At 49.3% G+C, this 26,008-nt stretch overlaps 8 protein-coding genes across 8 annotated transcripts; 4 read left to right on the top strand and 4 right to left on the bottom strand.

The window, feature by feature from the left end:
* Positions 1-3,070: 3,070 nt before the first annotated feature.
* Positions 3,071-3,376, top strand: EI90DRAFT_2932173 (uncharacterized protein; the record flags this gene model as incomplete). The annotated part of the gene is made up of 1 exon (XM_039055064.1): positions 3,071-3,376. A coding segment is annotated over one exon (306 nt), but the record flags the coding sequence as incomplete, so codon positions are not given.
* A 36-nt stretch (positions 3,377-3,412) lies between these two features.
* Positions 3,413-4,415, bottom strand: EI90DRAFT_3128817 (uncharacterized protein; the record flags this gene model as incomplete). The annotated part of the gene is made up of 3 exons (XM_039064137.1): positions 3,413-3,674; positions 3,732-4,014; positions 4,067-4,415. 3 exons carry the CDS (start codon positions 4,413-4,415, stop codon positions 3,413-3,415), a joined length of 894 nt encoding a protein of 297 aa, XP_038912310.1.
* Positions 4,416-4,688: 273 nt separating this feature from the next.
* EI90DRAFT_3128818 (uncharacterized protein) lies at positions 4,689-11,391 on the top strand (the record flags this gene model as incomplete). The annotated part of the gene is made up of 27 exons (XM_039064138.1): positions 4,689-4,824; positions 4,874-4,912; positions 4,973-5,131; positions 5,188-5,354; positions 5,414-5,569; positions 5,615-6,678; positions 6,726-7,208; positions 7,238-7,348; positions 7,397-7,523; positions 7,574-7,662; positions 7,723-7,742; positions 7,793-7,866; positions 7,917-8,044; positions 8,098-8,235; positions 8,282-8,544; positions 8,602-8,913; positions 8,970-9,223; positions 9,280-9,453; positions 9,506-9,569; positions 9,619-9,689; positions 9,740-9,764; positions 9,812-9,819; positions 9,875-10,029; positions 10,099-10,251; positions 10,313-11,006; positions 11,061-11,262; positions 11,315-11,391. The coding sequence occupies 27 exons, from the start codon at positions 4,689-4,691 to the stop codon at positions 11,389-11,391; spliced, it is 5,343 nt and encodes a 1,780-aa protein (XP_038912311.1).
* Positions 11,392-13,498: 2,107 nt separating this feature from the next.
* Positions 13,499-15,866, top strand: EI90DRAFT_3291753 (uncharacterized protein). The gene is made up of 3 exons (XM_039067297.1): positions 13,499-13,605; positions 13,654-14,312; positions 14,365-15,866. Exons 2-3 carry the CDS (start codon positions 13,713-13,715, stop codon positions 15,724-15,726), a joined length of 1,962 nt encoding a protein of 653 aa, XP_038912312.1. The 5' UTR covers positions 13,499-13,605; positions 13,654-13,712; the 3' UTR covers positions 15,727-15,866.
* Positions 15,867-17,357: 1,491 nt separating this feature from the next.
* On the bottom strand, positions 17,358-20,666 carry EI90DRAFT_3019088 (uncharacterized protein; the record flags this gene model as incomplete). The annotated part of the gene is made up of 8 exons (XM_039057306.1): positions 17,358-17,540; positions 17,651-18,796; positions 18,848-18,931; positions 18,983-19,096; positions 19,154-19,569; positions 19,626-20,170; positions 20,224-20,516; positions 20,610-20,666. 8 exons carry the CDS (start codon positions 20,664-20,666, stop codon positions 17,358-17,360), a joined length of 2,838 nt encoding a protein of 945 aa, XP_038912313.1.
* Positions 20,667-21,624: 958 nt separating this feature from the next.
* EI90DRAFT_3128821 (MFS general substrate transporter) lies at positions 21,625-23,538 on the top strand (the record flags this gene model as incomplete). Its single annotated transcript, XM_039064139.1, has 7 exons — positions 21,625-21,810; positions 21,872-22,261; positions 22,309-22,390; positions 22,454-22,611; positions 22,663-22,861; positions 22,915-23,214; positions 23,270-23,538. The coding sequence occupies 7 exons, from the start codon at positions 21,625-21,627 to the stop codon at positions 23,536-23,538; spliced, it is 1,584 nt and encodes a 527-aa protein (XP_038912314.1).
* A 412-nt stretch (positions 23,539-23,950) lies between these two features.
* EI90DRAFT_3072905 (uncharacterized protein) lies at positions 23,951-24,878 on the bottom strand. The gene is made up of 2 exons (XM_039061407.1): positions 24,119-24,878; positions 23,951-24,053 (listed from the first exon to the last, which is right to left on the bottom strand). The coding sequence occupies exon 1, from the start codon at positions 24,467-24,469 to the stop codon at positions 24,173-24,175; it is 297 nt and encodes a 98-aa protein (XP_038912315.1). The 5' UTR covers positions 24,470-24,878; the 3' UTR covers positions 23,951-24,053; positions 24,119-24,172.
* EI90DRAFT_3128822 (uncharacterized protein) lies at positions 24,482-25,564 on the bottom strand (the record flags this gene model as incomplete). Its single annotated transcript, XM_039064140.1, has 4 exons — positions 24,482-24,669; positions 24,788-25,041; positions 25,119-25,448; positions 25,506-25,564. The coding sequence occupies 4 exons, from the start codon at positions 25,562-25,564 to the stop codon at positions 24,482-24,484; spliced, it is 831 nt and encodes a 276-aa protein (XP_038912316.1).
* Between the last annotated feature and the right edge of the window lie 444 nt (positions 25,565-26,008).

Here is a 26,008-nt window from a genome sequence, read left to right on the forward strand (position 1 = left end):
GTATTCCATTATTCCTAGGTCATCAGAACAAATAGCCTCGGTGAGCGTGAGGATGGCCGTAGCGGGCAGAAGACCAGTGTTGTAAACTGACTTGATGGCATGAACGAGTTTAGGACAGATAGATGAAATAGCAAGTTCACTGAATCCACGCTCATGAATAACTGATGGGCGCCGCCTGACGCGGCAGAACCCGCCACTCTTCTCGCCCTATTTTTGAGTCCCCACAGTTACAGGGAGTGCTATGAACACTTGCTCAATCACGCTGGGATTGGAAGGAGGATCAATAGAATGACCAGTGGACAAAACATCGCGCAAATGGACAATCCGCGCGATCAGGGCCTCTTTGATGATGGTCAACTCAGCAAGGTTCCGGAATGGGTCCGAAATATTAATCGTTAGCTATGGCCATTTTAGGAATATGACGAGGTTCTAAAGAGCGATGACATTTGCAGCGAATAGGAAGCATGACATTGGAGGAAGGCGAATCCTCGTGACCTTCTGTAACAAGGGAGAGGATGACGTGCGGCCAGTGGACATTGACCTCGGAGTAAAAGTATATCATGAGACAAGAGACCAAAAGCGTGTCAGACGCTGATAAGGATCTTCAGATGGAGAAGTAGAGGTAGAGATTTCAAAAGTAAGACGGAGCAATGCAAACCGTGATGAACTCGGAACTTGAATGGTGATCTTTCGATCCGGATACAGTAATAGCTCAAAATTTGTTGGAAACAGCGGAGGGGATGTCGGATGTCACCTCCGTCCAGATCAGAACTATCATCAGAGCATGAAATGCGCAAAAGCATGGCAGATCAATTTCCGATATTGAATCGGACCTGCAGACGAGAGCCCAAAAAGAAGTACATCCAGAACATACTGGCCATAGACGGGGAAGTGAGAGAGAGACAGGCAGGAGAATGGGTATTGGATTGTAACAATCACCAACATAGTGATTGGAGGACCCTGGGTTATGCAGAATTGGCAATAATGGAGGACCTTGTCAGAAAACGAATTCAGTCCCGGGCGAAAATTTTGCAGGACCCGCTACAGAGTAGCGGGAACTAATCAGACGGTGTAAGCGCTTTTAGTGGAAACGGCCGGAACCCAAGCGGTCCCGGCCTGTGAATTGGCGCGCGCGGGCATTGTGCGACCCGTAATGTACAACAGAATACACGAATATCCAAATACACAGTTCAGCGAGATACAGGAAATTTGTGATGATACCAGACCAAAAGGCTAGGAATATCAGATATCAGGTTGGTGAAAGGGGAGGTGGTGGGTAGACGCGACAGAAGGCAAACCAACTAAAAGAAGCTGAAAGAAGTAGCACAGGCGCTACAGTGAGACCCGCACGGAGTTTGCGCAAGGTGAAGTAGACCTACTTGAAAGCACAGCGCAATGTGAACTTAAGAATGGAGCTTAGATGCAGACAACTTGTCTGTGGCGCACATGTAAGCTTCCAGCCCCTGTTGCAACCAACTGAGGACTTACCAGTCCCGATGGAGCAGACGCGAAGGCAGCGCTGAGGGAGCAGACGGAAGGAAACCTTCTGCCAGTGTCACATGCACGTCAAAACAAGCTTGCCCGCCAATTCTCGTGAGAAGTGGAGATGCAACTCTCTGCACGGCTCGCCCTCAGGTTCGACTTCACCCACCCAGATATAAGTAAGTCAGCTCAGTGGAATCGATTTTGCCGATTTTGCACGCCTACTTGGACTCCTGAGACGTCGAAAGGATATTTTCGAATTCCGTCACAACAATCCCGACGATTTTAATGGGAGCAATTAAGAACGTCAGATAGTGGTGCAGCCTCGCCCTTACTCAGTGCCCTTTGTATTCCGGCCCCCATTAATCCTCCCACGTGGCGCATTCTCCGCATGGTACTCGTTCGAGAACTCGAAAAATGTTCTTTAGGAGATACATTCGGGGTGAAGAGCTTCTTCCCCACCGAGTTAGCTCCCTTATCAGGCTAGTCAGCTAAGTTTAAGACCCTATTAAGGGGTGTTTTTTGGGCTTCAGATAGGGCTATTTCGCTGTGGACGTATGCCAAAAATGGGCCCGTGGGAACTTCTGGGACGTCCTGAAAACTGGAGGTTAAGTCCAATAGTTTTGTCAGGTTATGACTGTCTGGCCCTATGACTTCCCCACATCCCTGTTTGGCCTATATGCCTTTCTAGTACATGGGCGGAGCCACACAGGAACCCGCGGGGAAGTCCTGCGCAAGTGACTCCCCCGCATCCATCCCTGATGTCTTGTTTTGAGCAAGTCAGGGACTCTGTGCGCGTGGGAAACTTGACTAGGGAGGCTAAGAGCGGTGTCGGGAAAATGAGAAAGTGTAAGGGACGGGCGTCGGACAGCGGTTGGGCGAGTGGTGCCAAGGCTGGGACGTGTGGGCTATATAGGGTAAAGTCCGAGTTTTTATAACGCACGGACTTATCCCAGTAACGGCGCCATCTTGAGTCAAGTACAACTGTGAAACTACATGACCCCACTTTGCTTCAAACATCAGTTAGTGCGGCTAGTCGGGATCCCAAGTTACCAATTTTGTGTTGCCCTCTGCGAAGCGAAAGCTGAGAAATGCCCCACGGGCGCGTTGTTCGACGCCGGATACCTCATCGGGAAATTCGCTGAGCTTGATTGGTTCTACTCATTCCTTCACGCCTTGAGTAACGCCGCTTTCGTTCAAACTCGCGGAACCAAAGAAGCCCTTGTGCTGTTGAGGACCAGATAGATTCATCATCATCATCACCTGCAGAAGGCCTTGATTCTTTTCTCTCCTATGCTCGAAATGGCGGGCGCATCGTGTTTGGATCCCAGACTTACGGGATGTGTTCCAACTGCAATTGCGGAGAAATTCTTTTGCGAGATACTTGGTCTTTCATGGCGATTTAGGGGTTACGAGCGCAGCATTCACTTTCTTCAACGATGCACTCTGCATTTGGCTCCCCGGCCTGGTCGTCGCTTCTGGCTTCTTACTCGATGAAAGCTGTTCCTCTTCCTGGAGTTGAGGCCGAAGATGCAGTGTGCCATCCGAGTGAGAATTCTCATGTTAAAAGTCACGTCTTTGCTCCTGTCCCCATCGAGTGCCTGTTGCAATGACGTGTTCCGAAAAGGGATGGATTGGGTGGAGCGGGGGTGTTAACGCTGAGGAGGGTTCTGCCTATGTGTTATTGGCTATGCTCGGGGGCCAACCCTCATTTTGCCCTGGGTGTCGTGCGTGTGATAAATCCCCCACCTACGGCGGGTGCCGACGCCCTTCGAGGTCGTGCTGGGGGATTCGTGGATCCAACCTGTCAAATATCGCTACATTTTGGTGTACGGTTAATGATACATCGATACGGAGAGGAAAATACTTCATATTTATTGACAAACGGAAATGAGAAAAGAATTATCTCTTCATTTCCTACGATTGTCGCTTATTCCAGATTCGTAGGAAGGTCCTTCAGAGCGTCCAAGACAGCGTTCCGTGTATGCTCGGGACTATATAGTAACCTGGTGCAGTGCTGCGCCGTCATCGCCTTCGTGGTCTCAGGCCACTGCATAAAGCCGTCTCCGGACTCGCAGCAAATCGTTCGTCCGGAGGGGTGTTTCTCCAGCTCACGGAGGAGCCGGGACTTCATGACGAGCCAGGTGAGGTCATCTACGCGTTGTTGACACGTTCGGCAGGTGTGGGTTGGGCTAGATAAAAAGAAGAGTGAGACAAAACGGGGGAGAGTAGCCAATCAAGGTGCTGACTTGCTTCCACAAAAAACCACCGGGTCGTTTAAGCGCCTTTCGAACTGAGTCCTCCGCCGGTGGACGAGGGATAGTAATTTAGCATAATCCAAGAAATCGATGGCTCCAAAGCGAGTGACGGATGCTGGATCAGTAATGTCATGGTCGAGAGCGTGATTGACTGCTATCGTAATCTCCTCCTTCCAGCCGTAACGGCACGCGAGGGTATACAGGCGGAAGGGATTGGAGATGAGTTCAGGCCGGGTCATGCCAAGTTGTATGATGGACATAGGGCCGTGCATGTCTTTCGCAGTGTTAGTTAGGATTACATATATATGGCACATAGAAAACATCACCATATTTTTCGCAGAAATGTAAGATTGGTTCGAGAGAATCGAAGGACTTGAAGTGCTCCATTTGGATTGGCATGCCATTAACCATCCGAAGTGCAGCCTCCACCACCCAAGCGTCATCATCCAAGAACAGCTTTATTGGGTCTGAATGGCGTTGAGCTTCTTGGGGAAGAAGGAAAACGGATCGGAAAAAGTTCGAAGAACGACGAAGTGTGGAGGAGGGGACATTGAAGATTATGTTATCTTTCGATACAAGACTTAAATCGTAGTCTGAACCATTGAATAATTCGTGACGATGAGGCCGAGGGGACGGCTCAGATGGCTCAGGAGTGCTTTCAGGGAAATCAGCCATGGCTCGCCCTTTTGGTACGAACGAAAGGTTGATGCGGTTTCGACGGACTGCATAGATAGCCTCGGTTTACGTAAGCAGTTTTCAATATTTCCTTCGATGGCCGATGGTGGCGGGAAGGCCGGACGTCCAGCTCGGTCAACTCATCCTCAAGGAAAAGTCTGCGAAAACAATGGCAAATCTTTCCGATTCGTACCGGACACGAGGCGCTTATGTCAGCAGAGTCACCCAACGTAGTGATCTCACTTCAGCGAGTGGATAACCATCGTGAAAATCATGTTTGCTTCCAAGGCACTGACAGAATTTGATGTGTACCGTGTACCGTTCCTCATGATCATGCTCTTGGGTCCTAGCGCTCAACATTTTTGTTGCAGTACCTGGACGAAACGCGGTGGTAGAATGCTGGATATAGGTAGGCTACCATTGCGTGTGTTTGATGTGTGGTTTATGGAATTTATCAGTTGGTGATTATGCTGGCCAAGAATTGTTTTTGTTGGATGGTGTGTAATAGGAGCGTTGCTCTTGGTGGACTTAGGAGTTGATGATCTCGCGATTTTTAGGCGACGCACTTCTTCAACTTGTCTTGGATGATCCTCTCCTGGCTCTAGGCAAAGACTCTGGCCCGTCTTTCCAATTGCTGCATGCTGCATGGCGAGTAGAAAAGACCCTTCAGGAATTTATCTCTAGAGACTGTACATTCGAAGTTGTGTTTTTTGAGGGTGTGTTATCTTTTCGAACTCACATGCGTGCAACTTGTTCATTGTCTAGCGAGAAGTGAACACCCATGTCACGATTCTCTCGGGAAGTGCAGTGCGCGTCACCTCCTCCAGAGGGTTGGCTCGGGAGTTACTTCGTAGACATATCTTGTCTCTCTCTATTCCCACTCACACCTTCGAGTCCCTTCAAGATCCTGAGTGGACAATGTACTTTGACGTGAAGCGGGTAGGTCTGCTTTGTGTATGTTGTCCACCCTAATAGGATCATACTCACCTCGCACGCAGCCAATGTTCTTCATGACTCATGACGGCGGTCAACCATCAAGCGAGAACAAATATTCAGCAGAGCGCGTACTCTATCAGCGGTTCTTTCTTTTGAGTATGATAAATTCTGGATTCCCTGTCGCGTTGTTGCATCCTGCCGAGTTTAGGGATGGAAAGGTGGGGCATGTCATTGTGCAAACCAAGTGGCTCACCTTTATCCAGATCTTGACCTATGTGTACGAGGGAAGGAAATCTCGTCCTTTGATTCTGCCGCAGCATCTAGTTGATGCGTTCAGAACCGCTCAAGGGTGCCTATCGCAAGCTACGGAGTCAACGGACCCTCCCTATCCCCCGCCGGCATCCCCCACTTTTCAAGCTGTGTTGACGCATGCGTTGACTGAACTTGTTTCTAGAAGATCATCGCTAGGCAATGCCGGAAATGCAATGCTGTGGCTTTACCTCTGCCATGCAATTGTTCTCACGTCACTACCGCTTAATTTTCGAGCCCAAAATATGCCAAAACTCTCACATGAACTGACATCATACCTTAATGATGACTTTCTCCCCTTGATTTATTCGTCGATCCGTCAATCAGCCGCATCTCTCCCAAAAACCCAGGGACTTTGTGACATTGACCTAGATGGGCGGCTGTTTTGTATTCTAGTCTCTTCTCTTCTTGCGTCCCCTCTTCCGGTGGGCGACATCATTGGCGATGAGCTCTTGGCTATCACAACAGCACGAGCTCTGGAGATTGGTTTGCCACCGGTTGATTTTGCAAGTTTGAGGCGGCGTTTTCCAAATCAGTTACCCCACCCCCATCTTGCTGTCCTGGAGAACTCGCAATCAACTCTTTTGCCATACTCTAACAATACTTTCGATCGCCATTTGGAATCCATTCGTGTTGATGTTTCAGATTTCCCAGCCTCAGCGACAACACCCAACCGGCTCGATTTCGATACGGTCTTTAAGGATGAGATCCACTGGCACTCACACAACCCTCTTCTTCCCACCCATCTTGGTGGAAATAATGCTCAGCCCCTTTCTGAGTGGGAGAGGAGGCGGCGTGACCGAAAAGAACACCGAAACATGGCGGCTATGCAAAGAAGCGCCGCTTCGCTCACCGGGGCACTTGGGACGGTTCTCCAACAGCAGATAATCCCTGCTGTTGCGAAGCACCCAGTTACCAAGCACGATGGATCGTTTTCCCGGGTGCAGGCTAATCGGAAAACATCAGCGAAGGCATTAACATCAAAAGAGAGGCTGCTAGCAGAGAACGCAGCACGGAAGTACGTCTCAATTTTGGATCCAAGGACTCTGCTGACCGATTCACCAGGGAGGCCGAAGTTGCTTCACAGAATGAGAAATGGTGGGCAGAGAAGATCTCTGAAATTGGTACCCTCTCTCTTCAGCAGCAGCTCCCCCTCGTAAAGGCTTTTGCAATGAGTAAACGAACATCTGATAAATGGCTCAAATGCGAGATCTTGCTCAAGCAAATGGATATCGAACTTCGCATGTGGATAGCCGATGAGAAGCGTGAAGTTCCGGAGGTTGCAGATCGATATCGAATATTTCTCGCTACGACTTCCCGTTCCATATTAGAGTCGTCTCTCAAGAATGGTTACAACCCAAACGAGAAACAACGCAAGGCCATACTTTCCGTGCTCGAAGCATTGGGGTTCAGTTGCTTGGCTCAAGCTGGGAGCGGAACAAATACTGTGGAAGGCTCAGATTACACGACCTCCAAACCCAAAAAATCTACACCGTCGAAAAAAGCGAAGCCAATCATACAAGCTAAGCCAGATGCCAGACCGACGAAGTTAAGCTTCAACTTCATGTCGCTTAAAGGGGGGATCCCCTGTTTGATTTCATGAAAATAAAAGAGGATGTGTATGAATATCAGTTGCGTGTTATGGGGGAATGGATGACCAGGAGTCTTGACAGCCAGCCGGATCCTCGGTAATTCTTACACCTTCGCGCCGTGTCTGTCCTGACTCAGAGCCACAGAGTTGATTTCGAGCCCGACCAATGGCAGCGGGATGTATTGGATAAAATTGATGCCAACGAGAGCATGCTCATCGTTGCGCCAACGTCCTCCGGCAAGACATTCATATCGTTTGCTGCCATGGAAAAGGTATATCGCTCTTCCAGGCAATGATGATACAAACTCATTCGTATACGCAGGTTCTGCGAGAATCAGATGATGGAGTTGTCGTATATGTCGCGCCTACTAAGGCGCTAGTAAATCAGGTAGCCGCTGAAGTATATGCGCGGTGCGTGTGACACTTAGAAACATTTCGAGCCACTCTTATGAGAATGCGTTTTTAATGCAGATTCCGCAAAAGTGTCCCCGGTATGAGCGTCGGCATTGACGGCTCCAAACGTTGCTGATGAATCATCTAGGTGTTCACATGTGGGCAATACATACAAGAGATTACAGAATCAACAACCCGCACAACTGTCAAATATTGGTCACCGTTAGTCCACCGCGCAACAAGTTGCGTTCCACTGAACTGACTATGCGCAGGTACCACATATATTTTCGATCATGTTGTTATCCCCTGCTCTTGCTGCCGTGTGGACTCCGAGATTGCGGCGTGTGATAGTGGATGAGGTCCATTCTATCAGCGAAGTGGAAGGAGGGGCCGTCTGGGAGTAAGCAAATCATGGAATCTTGCCGCAGCTAAACTTAATGTGCTCTTGAGCAGACAGGTCTTGCTGATGAATCCTGCTCCGTTGATCGGGTTATCAGCTACGGTCGGAGATCCTTTACGGTTCTCATCCTGGCTTGAGTCCGTGGAACGGAATCGTGGGCGCCAATATTCTCTCATTTTGCATAAACATCGGTACGCTCTCGGATTTAATTCTTTGACGTTCTGACAGCGATGATAGATATAATGCTCTGAGAAAATTCATGTACTTGCCCCGAGTGATACGCCCTGTCAAGGGGCCTCTTTCCGAACATGGTCAGGATTCATCCGCCTTGGTGCATGTGCATCCAATTGCTGCACTCGCACTAGGTGATCCGAATCTCCCGGATGATCTTGCGTTGGAACCCCGCGACTGCCTGTCACTTTGGCAAGCAATGTGCTGGACGGGTGAGCCCCTGAATCCCAATTTAACGCCCTCCACCTTTTTTGCCTCGACACCCTCAAGTACGTATTTTGGGTCCCACACTGCACGATAGGCTCCTAATGCGATACTTTAACCAGTTGCGATTAGAGATGTCATCAAATATGAAGCCGAGCTAAAGGATGTCCTGATATTATGGAGCAACAGAGCCGATTATCGTGCCCCGACGTCACCATATCAGAAGGTCATAAAATATCTCCAGCAACCTTTAGCGCAAGCCGCTACTGAGACCCAGATGCAAGAATCCATGGGGGCCATGCTTCCTGAACTCGCTGAACCGGACACGAGGGATTCACCGCCTTGTATCATTACCCAATGCATGCTTTCTGTTTTGGCAGAATTAAATGCGAAAGATGCATTGCCTTGCATCGTATTCAATTTTGACCGCCACAGTACGTTTGTAGCCATTTGGAAGTGTACTGTCATTGATGAACATTCTATCGCGCAGAGTGTGAGAGGATCGCGTGCCATGTCGTCTTCCTTCTTGAAAAAGCCGAGCAGGAATGGCGAAAGACGAGCCCTGCATGGAAGAACAAAATTACAAAGTGGAAAGAGCAGCAACAAATAGCTGCGTTGAAGCTCAAAAACAGAGCGCATACGAGCCGAAAGGAGCAGGAGAATGATGCTCGGGACGAAGATTCTTCGATCCACGGCTACTTCGATCCCAACGAGCCTTCGGAACAGTTCAGTTTCGTTGGAAAGGTATTAGGTACTCAACAGTTGTATACCAAGCATCTTACGATCTTTCGGACCCCTAGGGAACATCACAGCACGACTTGAATAAGGAGCTGGACGAAGTTGCGTGGGCAAAGTCGAAGATCCCTGATTGTAAGAATTCTAAGATTTCAGGCTCCGTTTCTAATCCTGTGGTATCAGGGGCCGTGGTCGCGTTGAGGCGCGGTATTGGCGTGCATCATGCTGGAATGAACCGCGTGAGTAACTCCATTGGCCTAACGTTTCGTAATGTCATCCACCTATGTATAGGCGTACCGTTCCCTTGTGGAGACCCTTTTCCGCAAAGGCGCATTAAAAGTTATTGTGTCGACTGGTATGTGCATTGCTTGTTCCACTCTGCTGCTTCTGAGTGTAGGGAATAGGCACTTTGGCACTTGGGATTAACGCACCTGCTCGCACATGTGTTTTTGCCGGAGATTCCGTGTATCTCACTGTGAGCGATTGCACATTTTTTCTTGCCTTTCCCTTAATCCGTCGTGTTAGGCATTGAATTTCCGCCAATGTTCCGGTGAGCAATCTACCCATTATTCTCTCCTCACAATATCCCCTGACTAGATTCGACGGTCAGGACGGGCGGGTCGGAGGGGCTACGATAAGTGAATATATTGCGTACGTTAGGATGTCCACACTCAACGAAGCCTCAGTTTAGGACTCGTCGTCTTTGTGGGCCTCGAATTAGACAGAGTACAGCGTCTACTACTCTCTCGGCTTCCCAAATTGGTTGGTCTCATTTTAGTCAGGCACCAGAATCGATTTGAGAGCTTCATCACCCGGTAGGGCGGCGCATTTCCAATGACAACCACGCTAGTGCTGCGGTTGCACAACTTATTGCACGGATCCAGCAACTCAGAATATGCTGTCAATACCATCAATTCCCTGTTGACACTGCCGCAACTCACTGTTGGAAATGAAACGCGCCGAGAACAATTTCTTCACTTCATCAGGTTCAGCATAGATTACCTTCGTCGTCTTGGACTTCTCGATCCAAATGGACGGTGAGCATTCTCCCATTCGCTAAATTAGGGTGAACCAGCTCAAGATTTGGCTTGCCTCCAGCCCCATGAACCTTTACGGCGTGGTTTCACACCTATATCCACATGAGCCCGCCAATTTCGCGCTTGTTGCATTGATACGGTCGGGCATTCTGCACGAAATAACTCGGGATCTGGATAAGAGTGACGTTGCCCATGATCAAGCCCTTTCTGACCTCATGACAGTGTTAGCGACACTGCTCGCAACCTGTACCCGACGCTCCCAAACTAATGAAAGCCTTCTGGAAACAATTCGTAAATCATCGTCTCGCATCATAATGCCTCCTCTACCTCCAGGGGTATTACAAGTTCTCAAAGACCACCACGCTAGCATACTGGGGATTTTTAGTTCCTACGTAGAAGAGTACTGCAGACAGTACGCGACGAGCTTGAGGGCCGATAACATTCTTCCCCTCTCACAGCGTGTCATTGGCTGCAACCCAACTGCCAATCTCGCGAACACATTCATCCAACGACTTGAATCAAGCCGTATTTACGTGAAGGCTCGTTCTTCATTTGTCGCGCTTTCTGGACATGAGGATTCTTTTTCGTCTGTCGAGGAACTTGTCGAGAGTTTAAGAGCGGGAATTGTCCTACCTCTTCACGCTGTTCCTTCATTAACGAAGCTCACAAACCCCAACCATCAGCTCGATGCATACGCCTATGATTTCTGGCACCATGGATCACTCGAAGTACTCGCTCGGGACAACGGAATACGAGTGAGTGTCGTGTACTCATCAGGCGGATTGGCACCTGAAAACTTGCACGTTTAGCGGGGTGATATCTGGTATATGTTGGAGGATTTCCACCTGGCACTGTCAGCCCTCAAGACAGCACTCGAAACCTTGCTTGTGCGCGCAGAAGAGGAAGGTGAGGCGTTTCAAGGGAACGATAAGGACGATAAGGACGAGGACGAAGATGAGACGGACAGTTCGTCAAACGAGTTGATCTCACGTCCCGGAAACGTTGACATTTGTATGCATCCTTTTGGCAGCTGCTAGCCTCTATTTGACACAACTTTTCCCAGCGGATTGGAGACTCTACAAAGCCATCGCTATCCTTCACCAAGATTTCGGAGACAAGTTCCGCAAGATCTTCGCATGAGCGTCGAAGACGTATCCACTTTGAAACAGCCTCAATTCCTTTTTGAAAAACCTTTTTTACATCCATCTTGGCCGTGTACGGCAATCGGGCACTTGCAGAACAATGTGAACTAGCGCTGGCCTCTCGGAGTTCGCTCTGCTGAGCACACTGCAGAACGAATTTTCTCGGCCATTCATAATCAGGGGATTGGTACAAGTGCGGAGGATGGTAATAGAATCAATCTGTTAATGAAGTAGGATATATTAAAAGCCCAGATGACAAGAAGGCACCGGTCATGTCGAAGTCACCAAACGAGCATCGTGGTTGTGTTTCATTGAAACCTCGTCCATATTGCCCAGCCATGATGCTGAGCCAGGAGACGAGAGGGATCCTCCTAGTCACTCATCTTCGCGGCAAGCAGCAATACAGACCGGAACCTCCCGGAGAGTAGCAAAGAGAAATTTGGCGAGATAGGTCGCATCGTTTGCAGATAATCTTGTTTCAAAGCGCTTCCACGTGCAGATCAGGGTTGTTTTGAAAAAAAAGTGAGGTGCCGCCACCACCATAGCCGGCTGCGGCATATGGTTTAAACCAAACAAGAAATACCGCCATCCCTGTAGACCCGACCATCACCCAGACAAACAACGTAGGCAAAATGTGGTCATACAACGTGCAGCCCCCTCAAACGCACGCCTACATATATAATAAAATCAGATTCCAGATGGTGTATAAACACACTATGCACAAACCTAAAAACAATCGAAGACCAAGACTACGCCACGCCGACCCCATTTAGGATACTGTCCACACACTAAGAACCAGAACGACTGCCACCACCTTTGAATGGCTGAAAGCACTCGGGCATCAGAGGAAACGAAACCGATAAACTAGCCCCAGTCGCCGCAGACACACTACTAAACACGGGAGAACCTAGAAATATAAGAACCCATTATATAAGCCAAACTGTCCAAAAAGGCGCTAGACTCAGAGCCCTAACGCAAGCAACAGCCCTGAAACTTATAGTCCGCGAAAAAAAAGAATCTGACCAGAAGACACCGAAATGAACCTGACCGAAATTAGACAAGCCCTAAAAACGGCCATCCAACTGATGACAGAATATGGAGGACCACCCTGAAAAACAAGAGACATACCCACAAACAAAAGGAACTTAATATGAAAAATGGCCACAAAATCGGACTACTGGAAAAAGTTCCTGAACTACGAACAGAGAGGCCTCTGCCAAGAATGCGACAAAACGGAAGACATGTCCCCCATACTGTTCGAATGTACACACAACCATAACATACTGATATGGGAAGTCGTAAGAGACATAGAATGGCCACAAAACTTTACATAATATAGCTCATATCCCCAATGAATGTTAAATACTCCAATGGTGAAATAAGAAAAGATGCTTCACACTCACTGAGAATCCTGATCACCGAAGCAGCCTGGCAAATATGGAAACTCAGCTGCCACAGAGTTATAGGTGGAGAACAAAATGATAACAATATCATCGCCCCAACAGCCAATAAACTCATCCTCGACACCTGTAGAGGGACCCTCAGGAGCGAACGCGACCTCCCAAGAGACTGGTTTTCAACCAGCGGGATTTTAGTGGGTATTCCTGACCCTCCCCGTTAGCGCGAGCCCTACACTAGCTAGGGAAACCCCCGATAGTGCGTAAAGACATTTCTCCACGGTGGAGTCTCCGGAATCAACCAATGACAATGACCTTACATCACAACCCGCTCACAAACCCCCAGTACTCAGCGAAAGCTACGAGGGGTTCTACCGAAAAAAAAAAAGTGAGGTGCCATGGGAGTATTGCAACCCAAGGGGACGGATCGCGGATGAAGGGGCTCGGATGCAAGTCGTAGTGATATACTCATAGCAAGCGACCCGCATTAGGGGTGTGGTGTTAGTGGAATAATACTAAAGCACGGCCGCGCTAGAGTAAGGGAAAAGGTAGGCAGTCACAGAGGCTGGAGTCCAAAGGGGAAATATAGGAATCAATCCCGTATCTAGGTGTGAAACGAGGTCTATGTGACAAGGTGCACGGCTCGGGAATGCCAAATTGAGTAGGCTGCGCGGCTCACGCCGGTACATACGCCCACGGTGGTGCTGTGTTAATCAGCGATCTTGTCGGTGAGGCGATCTATAGACGGCCTGGACTCCCCGATTGCGCAGACTGGAACAGTCTGCGCTACAGGCAGCAGAAAGCCTTGTTGGAAGGTACTTCTATGTTGGCCCGGTTTGCACAGATAAAGTAACACGATTCAGATTAATGAAGTTATCACCTGACTTGGCTGCTTACGTCAGCCGTGGAGAACCGACTACTTATGTCCACATACTCGCCAAAAAGAACGGCATCGCCATCTCCTGCCACAGAACAGAAACGAATGCGACTCTCTGAATCCGCGAGCACATCTGCGGCGCGTGCTGGTGACTTCTCAACTCTCGCTTCATCCGCAAACACTCCAGACGTGGCTGGCGAGGAAGGAGATGCAGGAGACGTATCCATGCAAGAAGCTGAAGAACAAGAAGAGGGGCATGATGAAGATGAAGCTGATGACAATGAAGAGGCAGAAGGGGACTCTGCCCAGGCAGAGGCGAACCGAGCACGTCTTGAGCAACAGGCGCGCAATTATCTTGCTGCACAGACTCACGAAGTTATCATTCCATCATACGCTGCGTGGTTTGATATGTCGCGGATCAACAAGGTCGAGGAGCGGGCACTACCCGAATTTTTTAACTCGAGGAATCGGAGTAAGACACCTGCTATATATAAGGAGTATCGTGATTTCATTATTAACACCTACCGACTTCGGCCCCGGGAGTATCTCACCGTGACTGCGTGCCGGCGGAATCTTGCCGGAGACGCTTGTGCTATCCTTCGCGTACATGCTTTTCTTGAGCAGTGGGGTCTTATCAATTATCAGGTATGCTCAGACAGATCGCGAACCCAAGCATCTCACGATATCCATTCTCCAGGTGGATCCTGACACACGCCCGTCCGCACTCGTCCCTCCATTCACGGGCCATTTCCGAGTAATAATCGACACGCCTCGCGGTCTCCAACCGCTTCATCCAGGGACGACCCGGCCTCCTTCATCCCTCCCTGTTCAGGAAAGCAAAGCAGGAGCCGGCGCAAAACGTGCCACATCCGAACTTACCCTTCGCCAAAACGTCTATCAAACATCCACGAAATCCTCGCAGCCTATCACCGCTGAAGTTGCCACTGAGCTCGCCAACCAAACTGCGTCCAATAAAACCGGCTTCGCCACCTACTCTTGTGATACCTGTGGGGCTGATTGCACAGCAGAGCGATACCACTCGTTGAAAGCCAACAATTTTGAGCTATGCCCGAATTGTTACCTGGATGGGCGCTTCTCTTCAAAGATGTTTAGCGGAGACTTCGTGCGGCTCACCGCTTCCAGCGAGTTCAAACACGGGGATGGTATTCATGCTGACGACTGGACCGATGCAGAAATATTGCTGCTTCTGGAGGGAATTGAGATGTACGAGGACGATTTTCAAGCGGTCAGTGAACACGTCGGGACACGTACCAAGGAACAATGCGTCGCACAATTCCTTCAGCTTCCCATTGAGGATGATTATGCTAATCCTGGAAGCCAAGGTGATCTAGGTCCCCTTCAATATGCTCGCGTTCCCTTTGAAAAGCCAGACAACCCCATCATGAGTGTCGTCGCATTCTTGGCTGGCGCTGTAGGGCCCGGAGTAGCTGCTGCTGCCGCTCAGGCCGGGATGTCTGAACTCACGGAGAGTTTGAAGCGGAAAGCCGCTAAAAGGGCCGAGGAACGGGAGAAGGCGGGGAACGGCGTAACAAAAATGGAGGAAGTAGAAGACAGTTCTATGACAAACGACAGAAAATCTGCCTCCAACAGCGGTGCAAAGTCCACTACCATTCCGCGTTCAACGGTGGAAAAGGCAGCTGCCATAGCGCTCTCGACGGCAGCTGCCAAGTCCAAAGCCCTGGCATCGCACGAAGAAGACCGGATTCGGGCCCTCACCGCCAAGCTTGTTCAAGCTCAATCAACCAAACTTGAACTCAAACTAGAACAGTTTGAGGCAATGGAGGAGCTGGTGGAGGAGGAACGGCGTGGGCTTGAGGAGGCTCGGCTGATGCTATTCCGCGAAAAGGCTAATCTCACAAACCAGCTTGTGGAGCTTAAAAACATGGTGTTGCAACAGAGGCATGTGGGCGGGAATATTCCTGCCGGCTTCGAAGCCGGCTTCAATGCGCTTGCCTCGGCCGACGTTTCTCGCGCTGTGGAGGTGCCCGTCCAAGATGCAGGTTACACAGGGGGTGCAAACATTACTCAGTTGCATTAGAGAGTGTGGAGTATATAGTATTTGGCTGCCTTTATTCTTGTTGTAGTCGTATCGACTTCCTTTCACGGCATTGTACTATGTATTGTCCCGCCAAATGGACGTTTAGTGTTGGTCATAATTATTACAAGTTAATATGCAACCACCCCTGGCGGTTGGCGCCGCATGATGGGTCCTCTAGGAAGCAATATACGCGCTCAACAGCAATCGACCTCTTTGCTGAATTAATTGGAACTGGGGAGGTACAAATTACGCGTATACGTTACATACATGATACGAGGCAGAATAAAATTCAAAAATCTCATCGGATTTATGTCTTAGGCCTAGTATATATAGTGACCGCGATTAATAAGTACTCCGCATGCGCGCCACGGACTCATGCATGGGCGGGGCCAATATGCCGTGTAAATTGTCTGGATTGCCATTGTTTACTCAGCTATTGAGATCCAAGTCCTGACCCACGCTCATCCTGGCACTGCCTGTGCGTCCGTCGATCCGTAACATAGCCCCGACTGGGGCCAACCCGGACAAAGGAGGGTCGATGGGTAGACTCAGATCGGACTGATCTTTTATTATTTTTCGTGTACTTATTCCGAACTTGGCGCTCGCAGGAGCAGCCAGGTTAAACACCCAGAACTCATACACACCATGCCGAAATCCCGGAAACATACTTCGTCATCTGTCCCGACAGCTTGAACGTTCGCTCCGGACCTTTTGGTCTGCCTCTCAAGGGGGTTGACAATGTCACGGACGTCGACCTTCGGATTTACGAGCTTCACCCGTGGCTACGTGACAATCATCTCGATTCCGAGCTTGTCTTGTACAAGGTAAGTTGGTAAGCCATCTGTCTGACGATCCACTATGCTCGTCCAAAGAAGCTGTACAAATGGATAATGGGTAGAGCGACGGCTAGGAAGGATCCAAGAAGATGTTTTTGGACAAGCCTAGGATAACTCACCACACATACGCTTATAGCGATTATCTAGCTCCGAACTTCCTTCAACTGGAGAGTTCAACGGGCTGCTTTTCTACAAGTGTCTCAGGTCATGGATTGTCGACACCTTTCGAAAATCCGGGCGGCTGGTCGGACTAGCACGAGGATGATGATTAGCGACCACAGCACTTCTAGTCACCTTTCACTCTGACATACGGCGGATGCATAGGAGAGCTAGAATGCACTGGAAAATATCCTCACCCCGCTATGCGATGTCGCCAAGGAGTGAAGCAAAATTAACACCATGTTGAAGAAATGAAAACGCCGCACTTGTTCAGTCCGTCACTCGAAAGTCACCCCAGGTCCGTCTGGTAGTCAAAGTACAGCATAGTGAGTTGTATGGCTTCGTTGGTTTAGTATTGGTACATCATCTAATATTTGCCGTAGCCATTCCCAGACACCTGGTTGAGTGAAACGGAAGCCTGAGGACGCGGCTGAAAAATCATACAAGCTGGCAACGACAGATTCCAGCAAGCTCAACGATGTCTCAGTGTACGAATAGCCAGAATGAGCGGATATTGGATGACTGGGCCAGAACCAGGCCCATCCCACCTCTTCCGCTCCTGTATCGCAGGCAGGTCTATGACCTATAGAGTCACCTGCCTACCGTGCCAGTCGCTCGGGTGAGTTTTGCAGATGTTTATCCGAATTTTTCGGTACGGCGAAACTGCGTGGTGGAATATGTTGTTGTGAATGGATTACTCGCTGTCTCCACCGTTATCTTCCCGTGGCCCGTAAATGTAACATATCTCTCTATTTTTGCATCTCGAGGACCCATGTCATTGAAACAGACATGGGGACAGAATACCCCATCCCTTGGCATCTAAATATTTATCACGTTCGTCTCTGGTAGAAAAGTAGATATGCACTCTCGTTCTGAAGGGTTAGGTGGTATTAATCAAAGAAACATCCTTGTGAACAGGTGCTACTCACCACAGACTCCTCCGCTTGCGTCTTGCTGACTTTGGCATCGCTATAGTAATACCATTGTCCATCCGTTTGGTTCCTGGCGTACGCGCGATAGTGCCCAGAGGAAAGTTTGCTTCCCGAATGCTCAGAGACAGAGATAAGGTCAAATACTGGTTGATTCGTGAGAGCATCCACCAATCCAGTGCCTTTCAAGTCTTTTCCGTCGCTCGCTAACTGCTTGGCAATACGTCGCTCCCCGACTCTTTCCCCAAGGTCTAAACCTACGACTGGAAAGTCGACAAGCTCTTCGATCTTCTCGCTCACAGTGCCGTAGCTCGTAAACCGCTTCAGCTGAATAATAAGATATTGTGGTAGCTTCCAAATCTCGATCCTTTTCATTGCTTGTTGATCCTTCATGCACGTAGTGCAGAACCATAAATTTCCCGCTTCAAGTTGCTCCTCCTTTGAAAATTCGTCAAGACAGTCATCTAGGCGAAGCGGTTTTTTTTGCGCAGCTGAAAACTGTGCTGCTTGAGCTTCTGGATGAACATGCGTTTTGAACCTGCCCCATTTCGCATTCTGTGGCCCAAAGATCAAAGAGTAGGTTTCTGTTTCCCATTCACACAGCAAAGCATCGGATGCGAGGAGGTTGACTAGTCTCTCAGGATTGGGCTCCTCGTGGTGATATGATGTGGGGGGTCGATCAGAAAGGGCCAAAGTTCGGCCTCTCAGTGCCTCCAAGATATGGGGCTGTAACCCTTCTCCTGGTTCAGTGGATTCGCGAATTTTGAGATGAAAAGGTCCCGATCCGATACCATCAAGCGTTGACGTGGTCCAGCGACCAACGCGATTCAGAATAGCTAAATGGACTTGGTGCAAATCCAGAGCACCGTCTCTGTTGTTCAAGGCTATGAGCAACGGGATCCCGAATAGCTTGGCGGTATCGTTGTCATCCCTGTTCCGTCCAAGACGATGATGACCGGATGGGAGGATATGATACACTGGGATGATGAGAGAGGGTGAAGTATCTTGTTCATTAGAAGGCTTTGGAGGATATCTGACGGGAAGTTCGTAGGCCAGCGTAACGTCGTCGGCTTTAATGTCTCTCACGGGATCATCGTTGGAGTATATTTTGAAAAACCGATTCTTGAATAAGTCTGCGACCAACAGCTTATGTAGAATGTAGGTGGTGTATCGGGGTTAGTGGAAAAACATGCTCACTCGTTCAGGGTCCAAGTTGAGCCATCTGGAGAGCAGTTCTTTCAATTCCATCACAGAGGTGCCATAAGGAATTTCAACATCCACCTAAAGACGAACAGATTGAGAAGGAAGAAGAGAGTATTATTTCAAACGTACTGTAACATGAGGCTTCGTCATATCCCAAGGAACAACCAAGACCTCATGTTTCCACGTCCTCTGGTATGGTATTGGCAAACTGAGCGTAGTGAAGGGATCAAATGTGACGGATTCCTGTTATTTAACGTCGTTCATATGGCCACGACTTACACTCGAGAGCTCTAATCATACCTTCGAGCATCCAGGACAGGTAATCGTGCTCTTCAACAATCCTTGAAACAGGTCGACGACAATACTATCATCCCGCTTTTGGTACCCATCCTGTGTCACCTTGGCATGTTGTGCAAGGGCGCTCGCATCCCCGCCTTCCCAGTCGGGTCGCTCTACATACGGCTTCTTCGTCACGCGGTTGAGGTCTTCGTGCAACGAGTCAAGAATGTATGCTACGAGTTCCTGGGAATCATGCTCTACGTAAAGTGGGAACCACATTGCGTGCGAATCTATAGCATGTTTAAGATGTCGCGGTGCCACAAATGTATGGACGGATGGAGAAAAGAGCACCCGAAGAAAGTTGGCGTAGGCACAAACAACCTCTCCTCCAGTGCCGAGAAAGCTGTCAGAGTTGAGCTCGGAATTGAACTTTCCGCCTTGAAACCCATCAGCGTCGAAGGGAAAGGTGGTCAAGGATGACCGGAGGGCTCACTCAAGAAATATTCGGTAAGGGCGGGAATATGAGTTAAACATTGAAGAGCAGAATTTTGATAGCAAGTATGCCCCAGGTTTTTGAGTCCTTTTGTCCCGACCGTTACCAATGCAAATTCATTCGAAGCTGGCGTGACTCCTAATCTATCAGCCTCCTTCCCAGGAGGTGATGGGTCCAGCATCAGAGTATCCAGATGATAAATACTGGCTTCATGGAGGGTCCTGTCTCGATCTTCGGACGGAGTGGACGGACCAATGAGCAATCGTGATGGGAACTTTTGGAGATCGTCGCGGCTGAAGTTGCCCTCGGAAGTCCACTGCCTATCAACTTCAAGACCCCAAAGCTCCGCTCGGTCATTCCAATCCAACTCCGCGATAAGGTCACGCAGCTTGTGTTCCCTCGAAAGAGTTATATACTTCACTATGGATTCCCCTCTAGGCGACGAGAGGTAGAGGACTCGGAGCTCAGGAGGATATATCTCCACCATGACCCCTGCGTCAGAAGGGATAACTTTGCGAGGGAAAATATGCTTCGGCGGGCCATACCTTGAAATAGGGGTTATCGGCCGCACCACAAATGTTTGGTCGAGAGAGCTTACCACTCTATCAGGAGCTTCCATGCTTCTTCTGGCACCAACTCGGCATTTACGCCTTCCACTACAGGGTCTTTAAGGGTAAGTGAGCCTCCGTGACCCCAAATATCATCATTATTAACAGGGTTGAGAAGTCCAACAGGTTCCTTCGATATGAGACCCGAACAAGCGTTGTGCCACCTCCGATACCAGGATTTGGCGATGACAAACCATACGTCTCCTGGAGTGAGTTGTTTCTTTATCAGAGACTCGATTAAAGAAAGTTGCTCTTTTGGTGAGGGCGGGTTCGGATCAGAAGCCTGCAGAATGTGTGTTGAACGTCATCACAGCAAACGGTAGACCAGGTGAAATGGTTGCCAAATCGTGAAGGGTACGACGAAAACTATTGGTACCTGGTCAAGCACGCGATGCAGCTGGATATTGCTCCTTTCCGGACAGAGGGAGGACATCGGAATCGGAACACAAACTCCTTGAGGAAGGTCTTACCCTAGATTCAAATCCTCACTCATGATCTTGAAACTGTTCGTTGCCGGTTGGATCGAGTGGCGGTGTATATATATGGGGTGACGCGAGCATTTGAATGTTCAAGTGGCATGACTGATTAAAAAATGCGCGCTTGGTGCCTCATGTGCTGTTAAGAGCCGCAAACTTCGGGCTTTTTTTTGTAACGCACAAATCTGTGTCTACATTTGCTCACAGACCGAGAAAGGGACATAGCATCTCGGAGCAACCGCTTGATGAACAACTGTGAGCGTGGGAAACTATTGCAATGGCACGAGTCCTTGTCCGTCACACCAACCCCACCAGTCGCCGTTCATGGCCTCTATGTCGCGCGTTGGCTCAGACTCATACCAAATATCTAAATGTATTCCAAGTAACTGTGCATATCGGGCAACGTAATGCCTAAATTGATATGGAGAAACACCTCAGACTCGTATCAGAGATTTGAGATGAGATGCTTTTATACACGACTAGTATACTTAATTATTACCCACCAAAAGATGAGAGATGAAAAATAAACTATCAACCTCGTCCTTCCAAAGCTCGATATCTCCGTAGCCACTCGGTTGTCGTTGATAGGGAGTAGGGAATGGCGTCATCAGGTTGTCCCAATGAACCCCAAGGGACTTCGAAATCGCGAAGCCCTGTTTGTGGCCGTCCCCGCCGCAAAGAACCAGCGTCGGCATTATCCGCACCTCTCCGTCGGAACTGCATCTCCATTTAGACGATGAAGTACAGATTAGGATATATTTAGATCACCTGGTGCGCGGATAACTGTGACGTCGCATTGCGTGGACCGAAGAACTCTCAGGGTGCTTCTTATTTGACTTTAATCATACATATTTCTAGATATGCAATCCTATCATTTTCCCCTCATTCCTCCACCTCCTCCCGACTACGCCTTCGATGAGCCAGGACTCCAATGTTCGCCCACCAGCCATCTTCCGGGCTGAATCATCTTTAGAAGAACAAAATAATCCGTCAGCAACGAGACCACGGAGCCCTTTGCCAGCACTGCAATTGGCGACGGTGTATTTTGTCTTGATCTGTGAACCGTTGTCCGCTAGCGTGATCTTCCCTTTCATCGCAAAGGTAAGAGTACAACGTGCCCAGTTTATTCTTACGCAAAGTGAAAAGCTTCATTTCGCATCAGGCTGTCAACGAGATGGGTGTGACGAGGGGGACGAGTCCGCAACAGGGTACTATGTCGGCCTCATTGTATGGCACTCACGTTGCAACCCTCCACATCCCTGCTCATGCATCGCTTCCCGTCAGGAATCAACGTTCTTTTTTGCACAAGGTTGGGATTTTTCGCACGTTGGAGCTAACACTGACCTCGACTTTCTCCTACAAAGGCTGCTGTGTTTTGCAATGGGGTCGACTTTCCGACCGCATTGGGAGGAAACCCGTCTTGATGATAGGTTTAATGGGGCTCACTGTTTCTATGTTGTCCTTTGGTTTGTCAAAGTCTTTCACAAGCCTCATTATCAGCCGAGCGATTGCGGGCATGCTAAGTGGGAACATTGGAGTCACGAAGACGATGGTAAGTTCTTCGATGGTCAGGTCATCAGTGCTTCCAATTTCCAACAGATCTCCGAGCTATCCGATGGTTCAAACCGTGCGGTGGCATTCAGTCTACTTCCTATCGCGTGGACTATTGGGGCCACTTCTGGTTTGCCACACATTTCCACTGCGCAGATGGGATAATCATATTTTTCTGGTATTCAATGGATAGGTCCACTCATCGGTGGCTCTCTTCAGCACGTTGCGGATGCGTATCCAGAAACATTTACGGATCCTTTTTGGACTCAATACCCTTATTTTCTTCCCTGTCTCGTGGTTGCTGCGTTCGCCCTCCTAACTTTGCTTCTATGCACTTTCTGCACAAAAGAAGTGAGAGGAGAGGCTGCATCGTGTCCATCGCCCACCTGACTGCCATTTTAGACGCTTCCAAGACGACCTCGTTCCTATTTTAAACGAAATTATGGGACTATTGCTAGCCCCGTGGGGGAGGTCGATGAGAAGGAGAATCGATCCATATCCCAAGTCCTAACAAAAGCAGTCATTGTCGCAATACTTAATTATGGCTGCATTGCTGTCTTGGAGATTTCGTATTATGCCCTCTTAACAGTTTTCTTAGCTGGTAAGCCTGAGATGGCTCATTCCGTGTCATTCCATGTACTCATTGGACACCAGTCCCCGTCCGTTCTGGTGGGCTTGGTCTACAGCCGCAGAAGGTTGGGGTGGTTCTTGCGACCATTGGATCCCTCAGCGGAGTCATTCAGCTTGTTGTATATCCCTCGGCATACCGGAGGTTTGGTCTTAAATTTATATATCGGGCAGCTCTCCTATCGTTTCTTGTCATTTTTCCATCTTTTGTCATCATGCATATGCTTGCGGAGTTGTCTGGCCTCGATGATGGTTCTTTGTCCCATTGGCACATAGTGATGCTCTCGCTGGTGCTGGTATGCAATTCGGTCGTGGATATGGGTTTTAGTAGGGGGATTTCTCCGGTCGATGCGCGCCCGATTGTCTGATTTACCATTCCTAGGTTCCATCTTTGTCTACGTTGCCGCCGCGTGCCCTGCGCCAGACTTGCTCGGAGCGACTAACGGAATCGCCCAATCCGTCATTAGTTTCACACGGGCCTTTGGACCGGCAGTCGCAACGGCGCTCTTTGCATATTCTGTGGAGCACAGACTGGCCAACGGATATGCTGTATATTGGTGCTTTGCATCATTCTCTCTCGTCGCACTTGCCCTTTCCACTCGCCTTCCATCCTCAGTAGAGGATCAAGATGGACATGACCACATACATTAGGTGCATCAACATGCCAATCTCACGCTCTGCAAAACGTAGACGACTCGAACAACAAATGTTCAGGCTTGCTTTTTCATTTCTCTTACGCTGATTGTTGTTATAGTTGTTGGTCCTATTAGAGTGCTATATGGCTTAGCACAGTCCGTGTATCCATGTCTTAGGGATAAAAAGGTTCTACATCTCTACATCTCTGGCTCGTTGCAATCTGGTTCGCCGAGGCAATGTTCATGGATTCTGAGATCGAGCTGCTGTCTCACCCCAACAGTTAGGAGGGAATTGGATAGATCACAGCATAGCAGTCTCTGTCACAGTGCAATCTACTGTCCTGGAGTGAAGTTTGAGATTCTGGTGCGGATGAAATTACATAACGCGTGCACGTCTCACAACCCTAAAGTCGCCCTGCATCGGCGGTCGGGGAGGGTGGCCACCCCTTGTAAGATGGTTTCAGAGACGGGTGGGATACTTCGAGGTTGTGTGAGTTGCCTTGCGATACATGACAATGAAGCGTCATAGCACTGGCGGTAGGTGGGGAACAGAAAATGGGTGGGGGTTGCAAAACAAAAAGTTACATAACAAATACCTGCTTACAACAATAGAATTACCCGTCCCACTTAGATCGTTGAGGCATTGTCTTCTAACCGATAACCAGCCCCTTGAAATGTACCGACGTATGGCGTCGCATTTCGATCTCGGCGGTCAGGAGCTCCCAATGAATTATGCATGACGAGCGGTCTTGGGGGTTTGCAAGAATTAGGGCATTTAATAGTTCAAGTCTGGGAACAGGAAAGTATGACAGATTTCGCAGGACGTTTGAGCGAAGCATCGGTAACAGCGCTGAGCTCACAACAAGACCCAACACTGCAAGGAAAGCATGTATTTTATGGTAGAGTCCATGAGTAAAGGTCCAGGTGCTTCCGCACAAGAACATCATCACCACCCAAAATCAGGCTACTAAAGTCCAAGCGAATCCAAGAATAAAGATACCAAGGCCAGCTCCTAGAGAGCCAGCGCTAATACCAGTAATGGAGATCGGGGCACGAAGGGCAATTGCTGCGCCAGGTGATGAGCTACTCGGTTTGGGTGTTGCCAAAGTCCCGGTAGCAACCACGATGTTCGCTGGTTCTCCGGCTCCTACAGCACGGGAAAAGGAGGGGATTGCGTCGAGTAAGCACACGTACGAGGGCGGGGGGTGCAAGGTAGATGAGAAAGTGTCACGAATGAGGAGGCGCTGGAGGGTCCAAAAACGTACTTATGAAGTCGCTTCCACACGTTGCGTTAAAATATCGATCAACACTGTCCACAGTGCTATTGGGGACTGGGGAACGAATAATGTTGTATGCTCCCTGCGCGCATTGCGAACAGATGACTTGTCTTCCAAGGGTCGAGTTGCCGACTACGGTGACAACAGCGGAAGGAAGGCTGGCTACAGTCAGGGGTTGACCGGTGCTGTTTTGAACATCGCCCAACAGGGATGCAACACACAATGCATTTCCTCGGTTCGTGCTATTATCAGATGTGGGAATGTGGCTGTTATCAGCTACTAGGCAGCATGAGCTGGTACTGTGCGAACACAGACATACTCTCTGAGACAGATAGCCTCTCTTCCTGCAGGATAAAAGCGAGCGACGCTTGAATCAAGGGTTCCAATATCACCTGAGGAAAGTCCAATGTCTCTCAGCTCACTCTGACACCCACTCGTGATAGCCGATACCAAAGGCGAAAGCGTGGAGTTGTCGCAAGCTGGCTGGCCACAAAGGCCTTGAACCCATGTAGAAACAGGGCTGACGATAGGTGTGCTCGAATTAGAACCGACAGTAGCCGCGAGGGCAATGAGACCTCCTGGGTTGAGGCAGCCCGATGCGGGACCCGTTGCTATCGTGGCCAAAGCTGATCGACAGCTTGAAGAAATCCTGTTGATTGTTAAGTTATGGTTGACGTCGGAAAGGGTGTGGCGGAGTGACACATACGTGATAGATCCTAAAAAAGAAGCGAGAACACTTGAAAGGGTAAGGAATGGCCCCGGCATCTCCGAATAAGCAAGTCAAAGTTAGCCACAATAGCTTTACAACAGACAATGAGCGGGCTGGTGCACGGAAATCGTGAATAAATGTAAGGGTTGTGTGCATATCCCATGTACGCGCACCTCAGCACTAGTGGTCCAGCCAGTCAGAGGGGGCGAATTAGCAAAACAAGACCCGGTCAACGGGCTCAAGTGAAACGCTCAGCAAGGGTAGGGGCCCAGGGGGATGACATTATAAGGGCAGAACAAAGAAGCAAACCGATGACGGCTGATGGTCGCCTTCGAGACCATCGCAAAGAAATCGCCCAACCAGTTATACTTGGAAACTTGCCGCAATGCGATGCAAGTATATATGGCATGTATTCATAGGCATGCGACGCGACACGACGATTCATGTCTAATGCGAGAGACCCAATTACTGAATCACAGACAAGCGCTGGAGCTAGGGAG

Source organism: Cantharellus anzutake (genome assembly GCF_015039405.1).
Source record: "Cantharellus anzutake strain C23 chromosome Unknown EI90scaffold_52, whole genome shotgun sequence".
Lineage (NCBI taxonomy): Eukaryota > Fungi > Basidiomycota > Agaricomycetes > Cantharellales > Hydnaceae > Cantharellus > Cantharellus anzutake.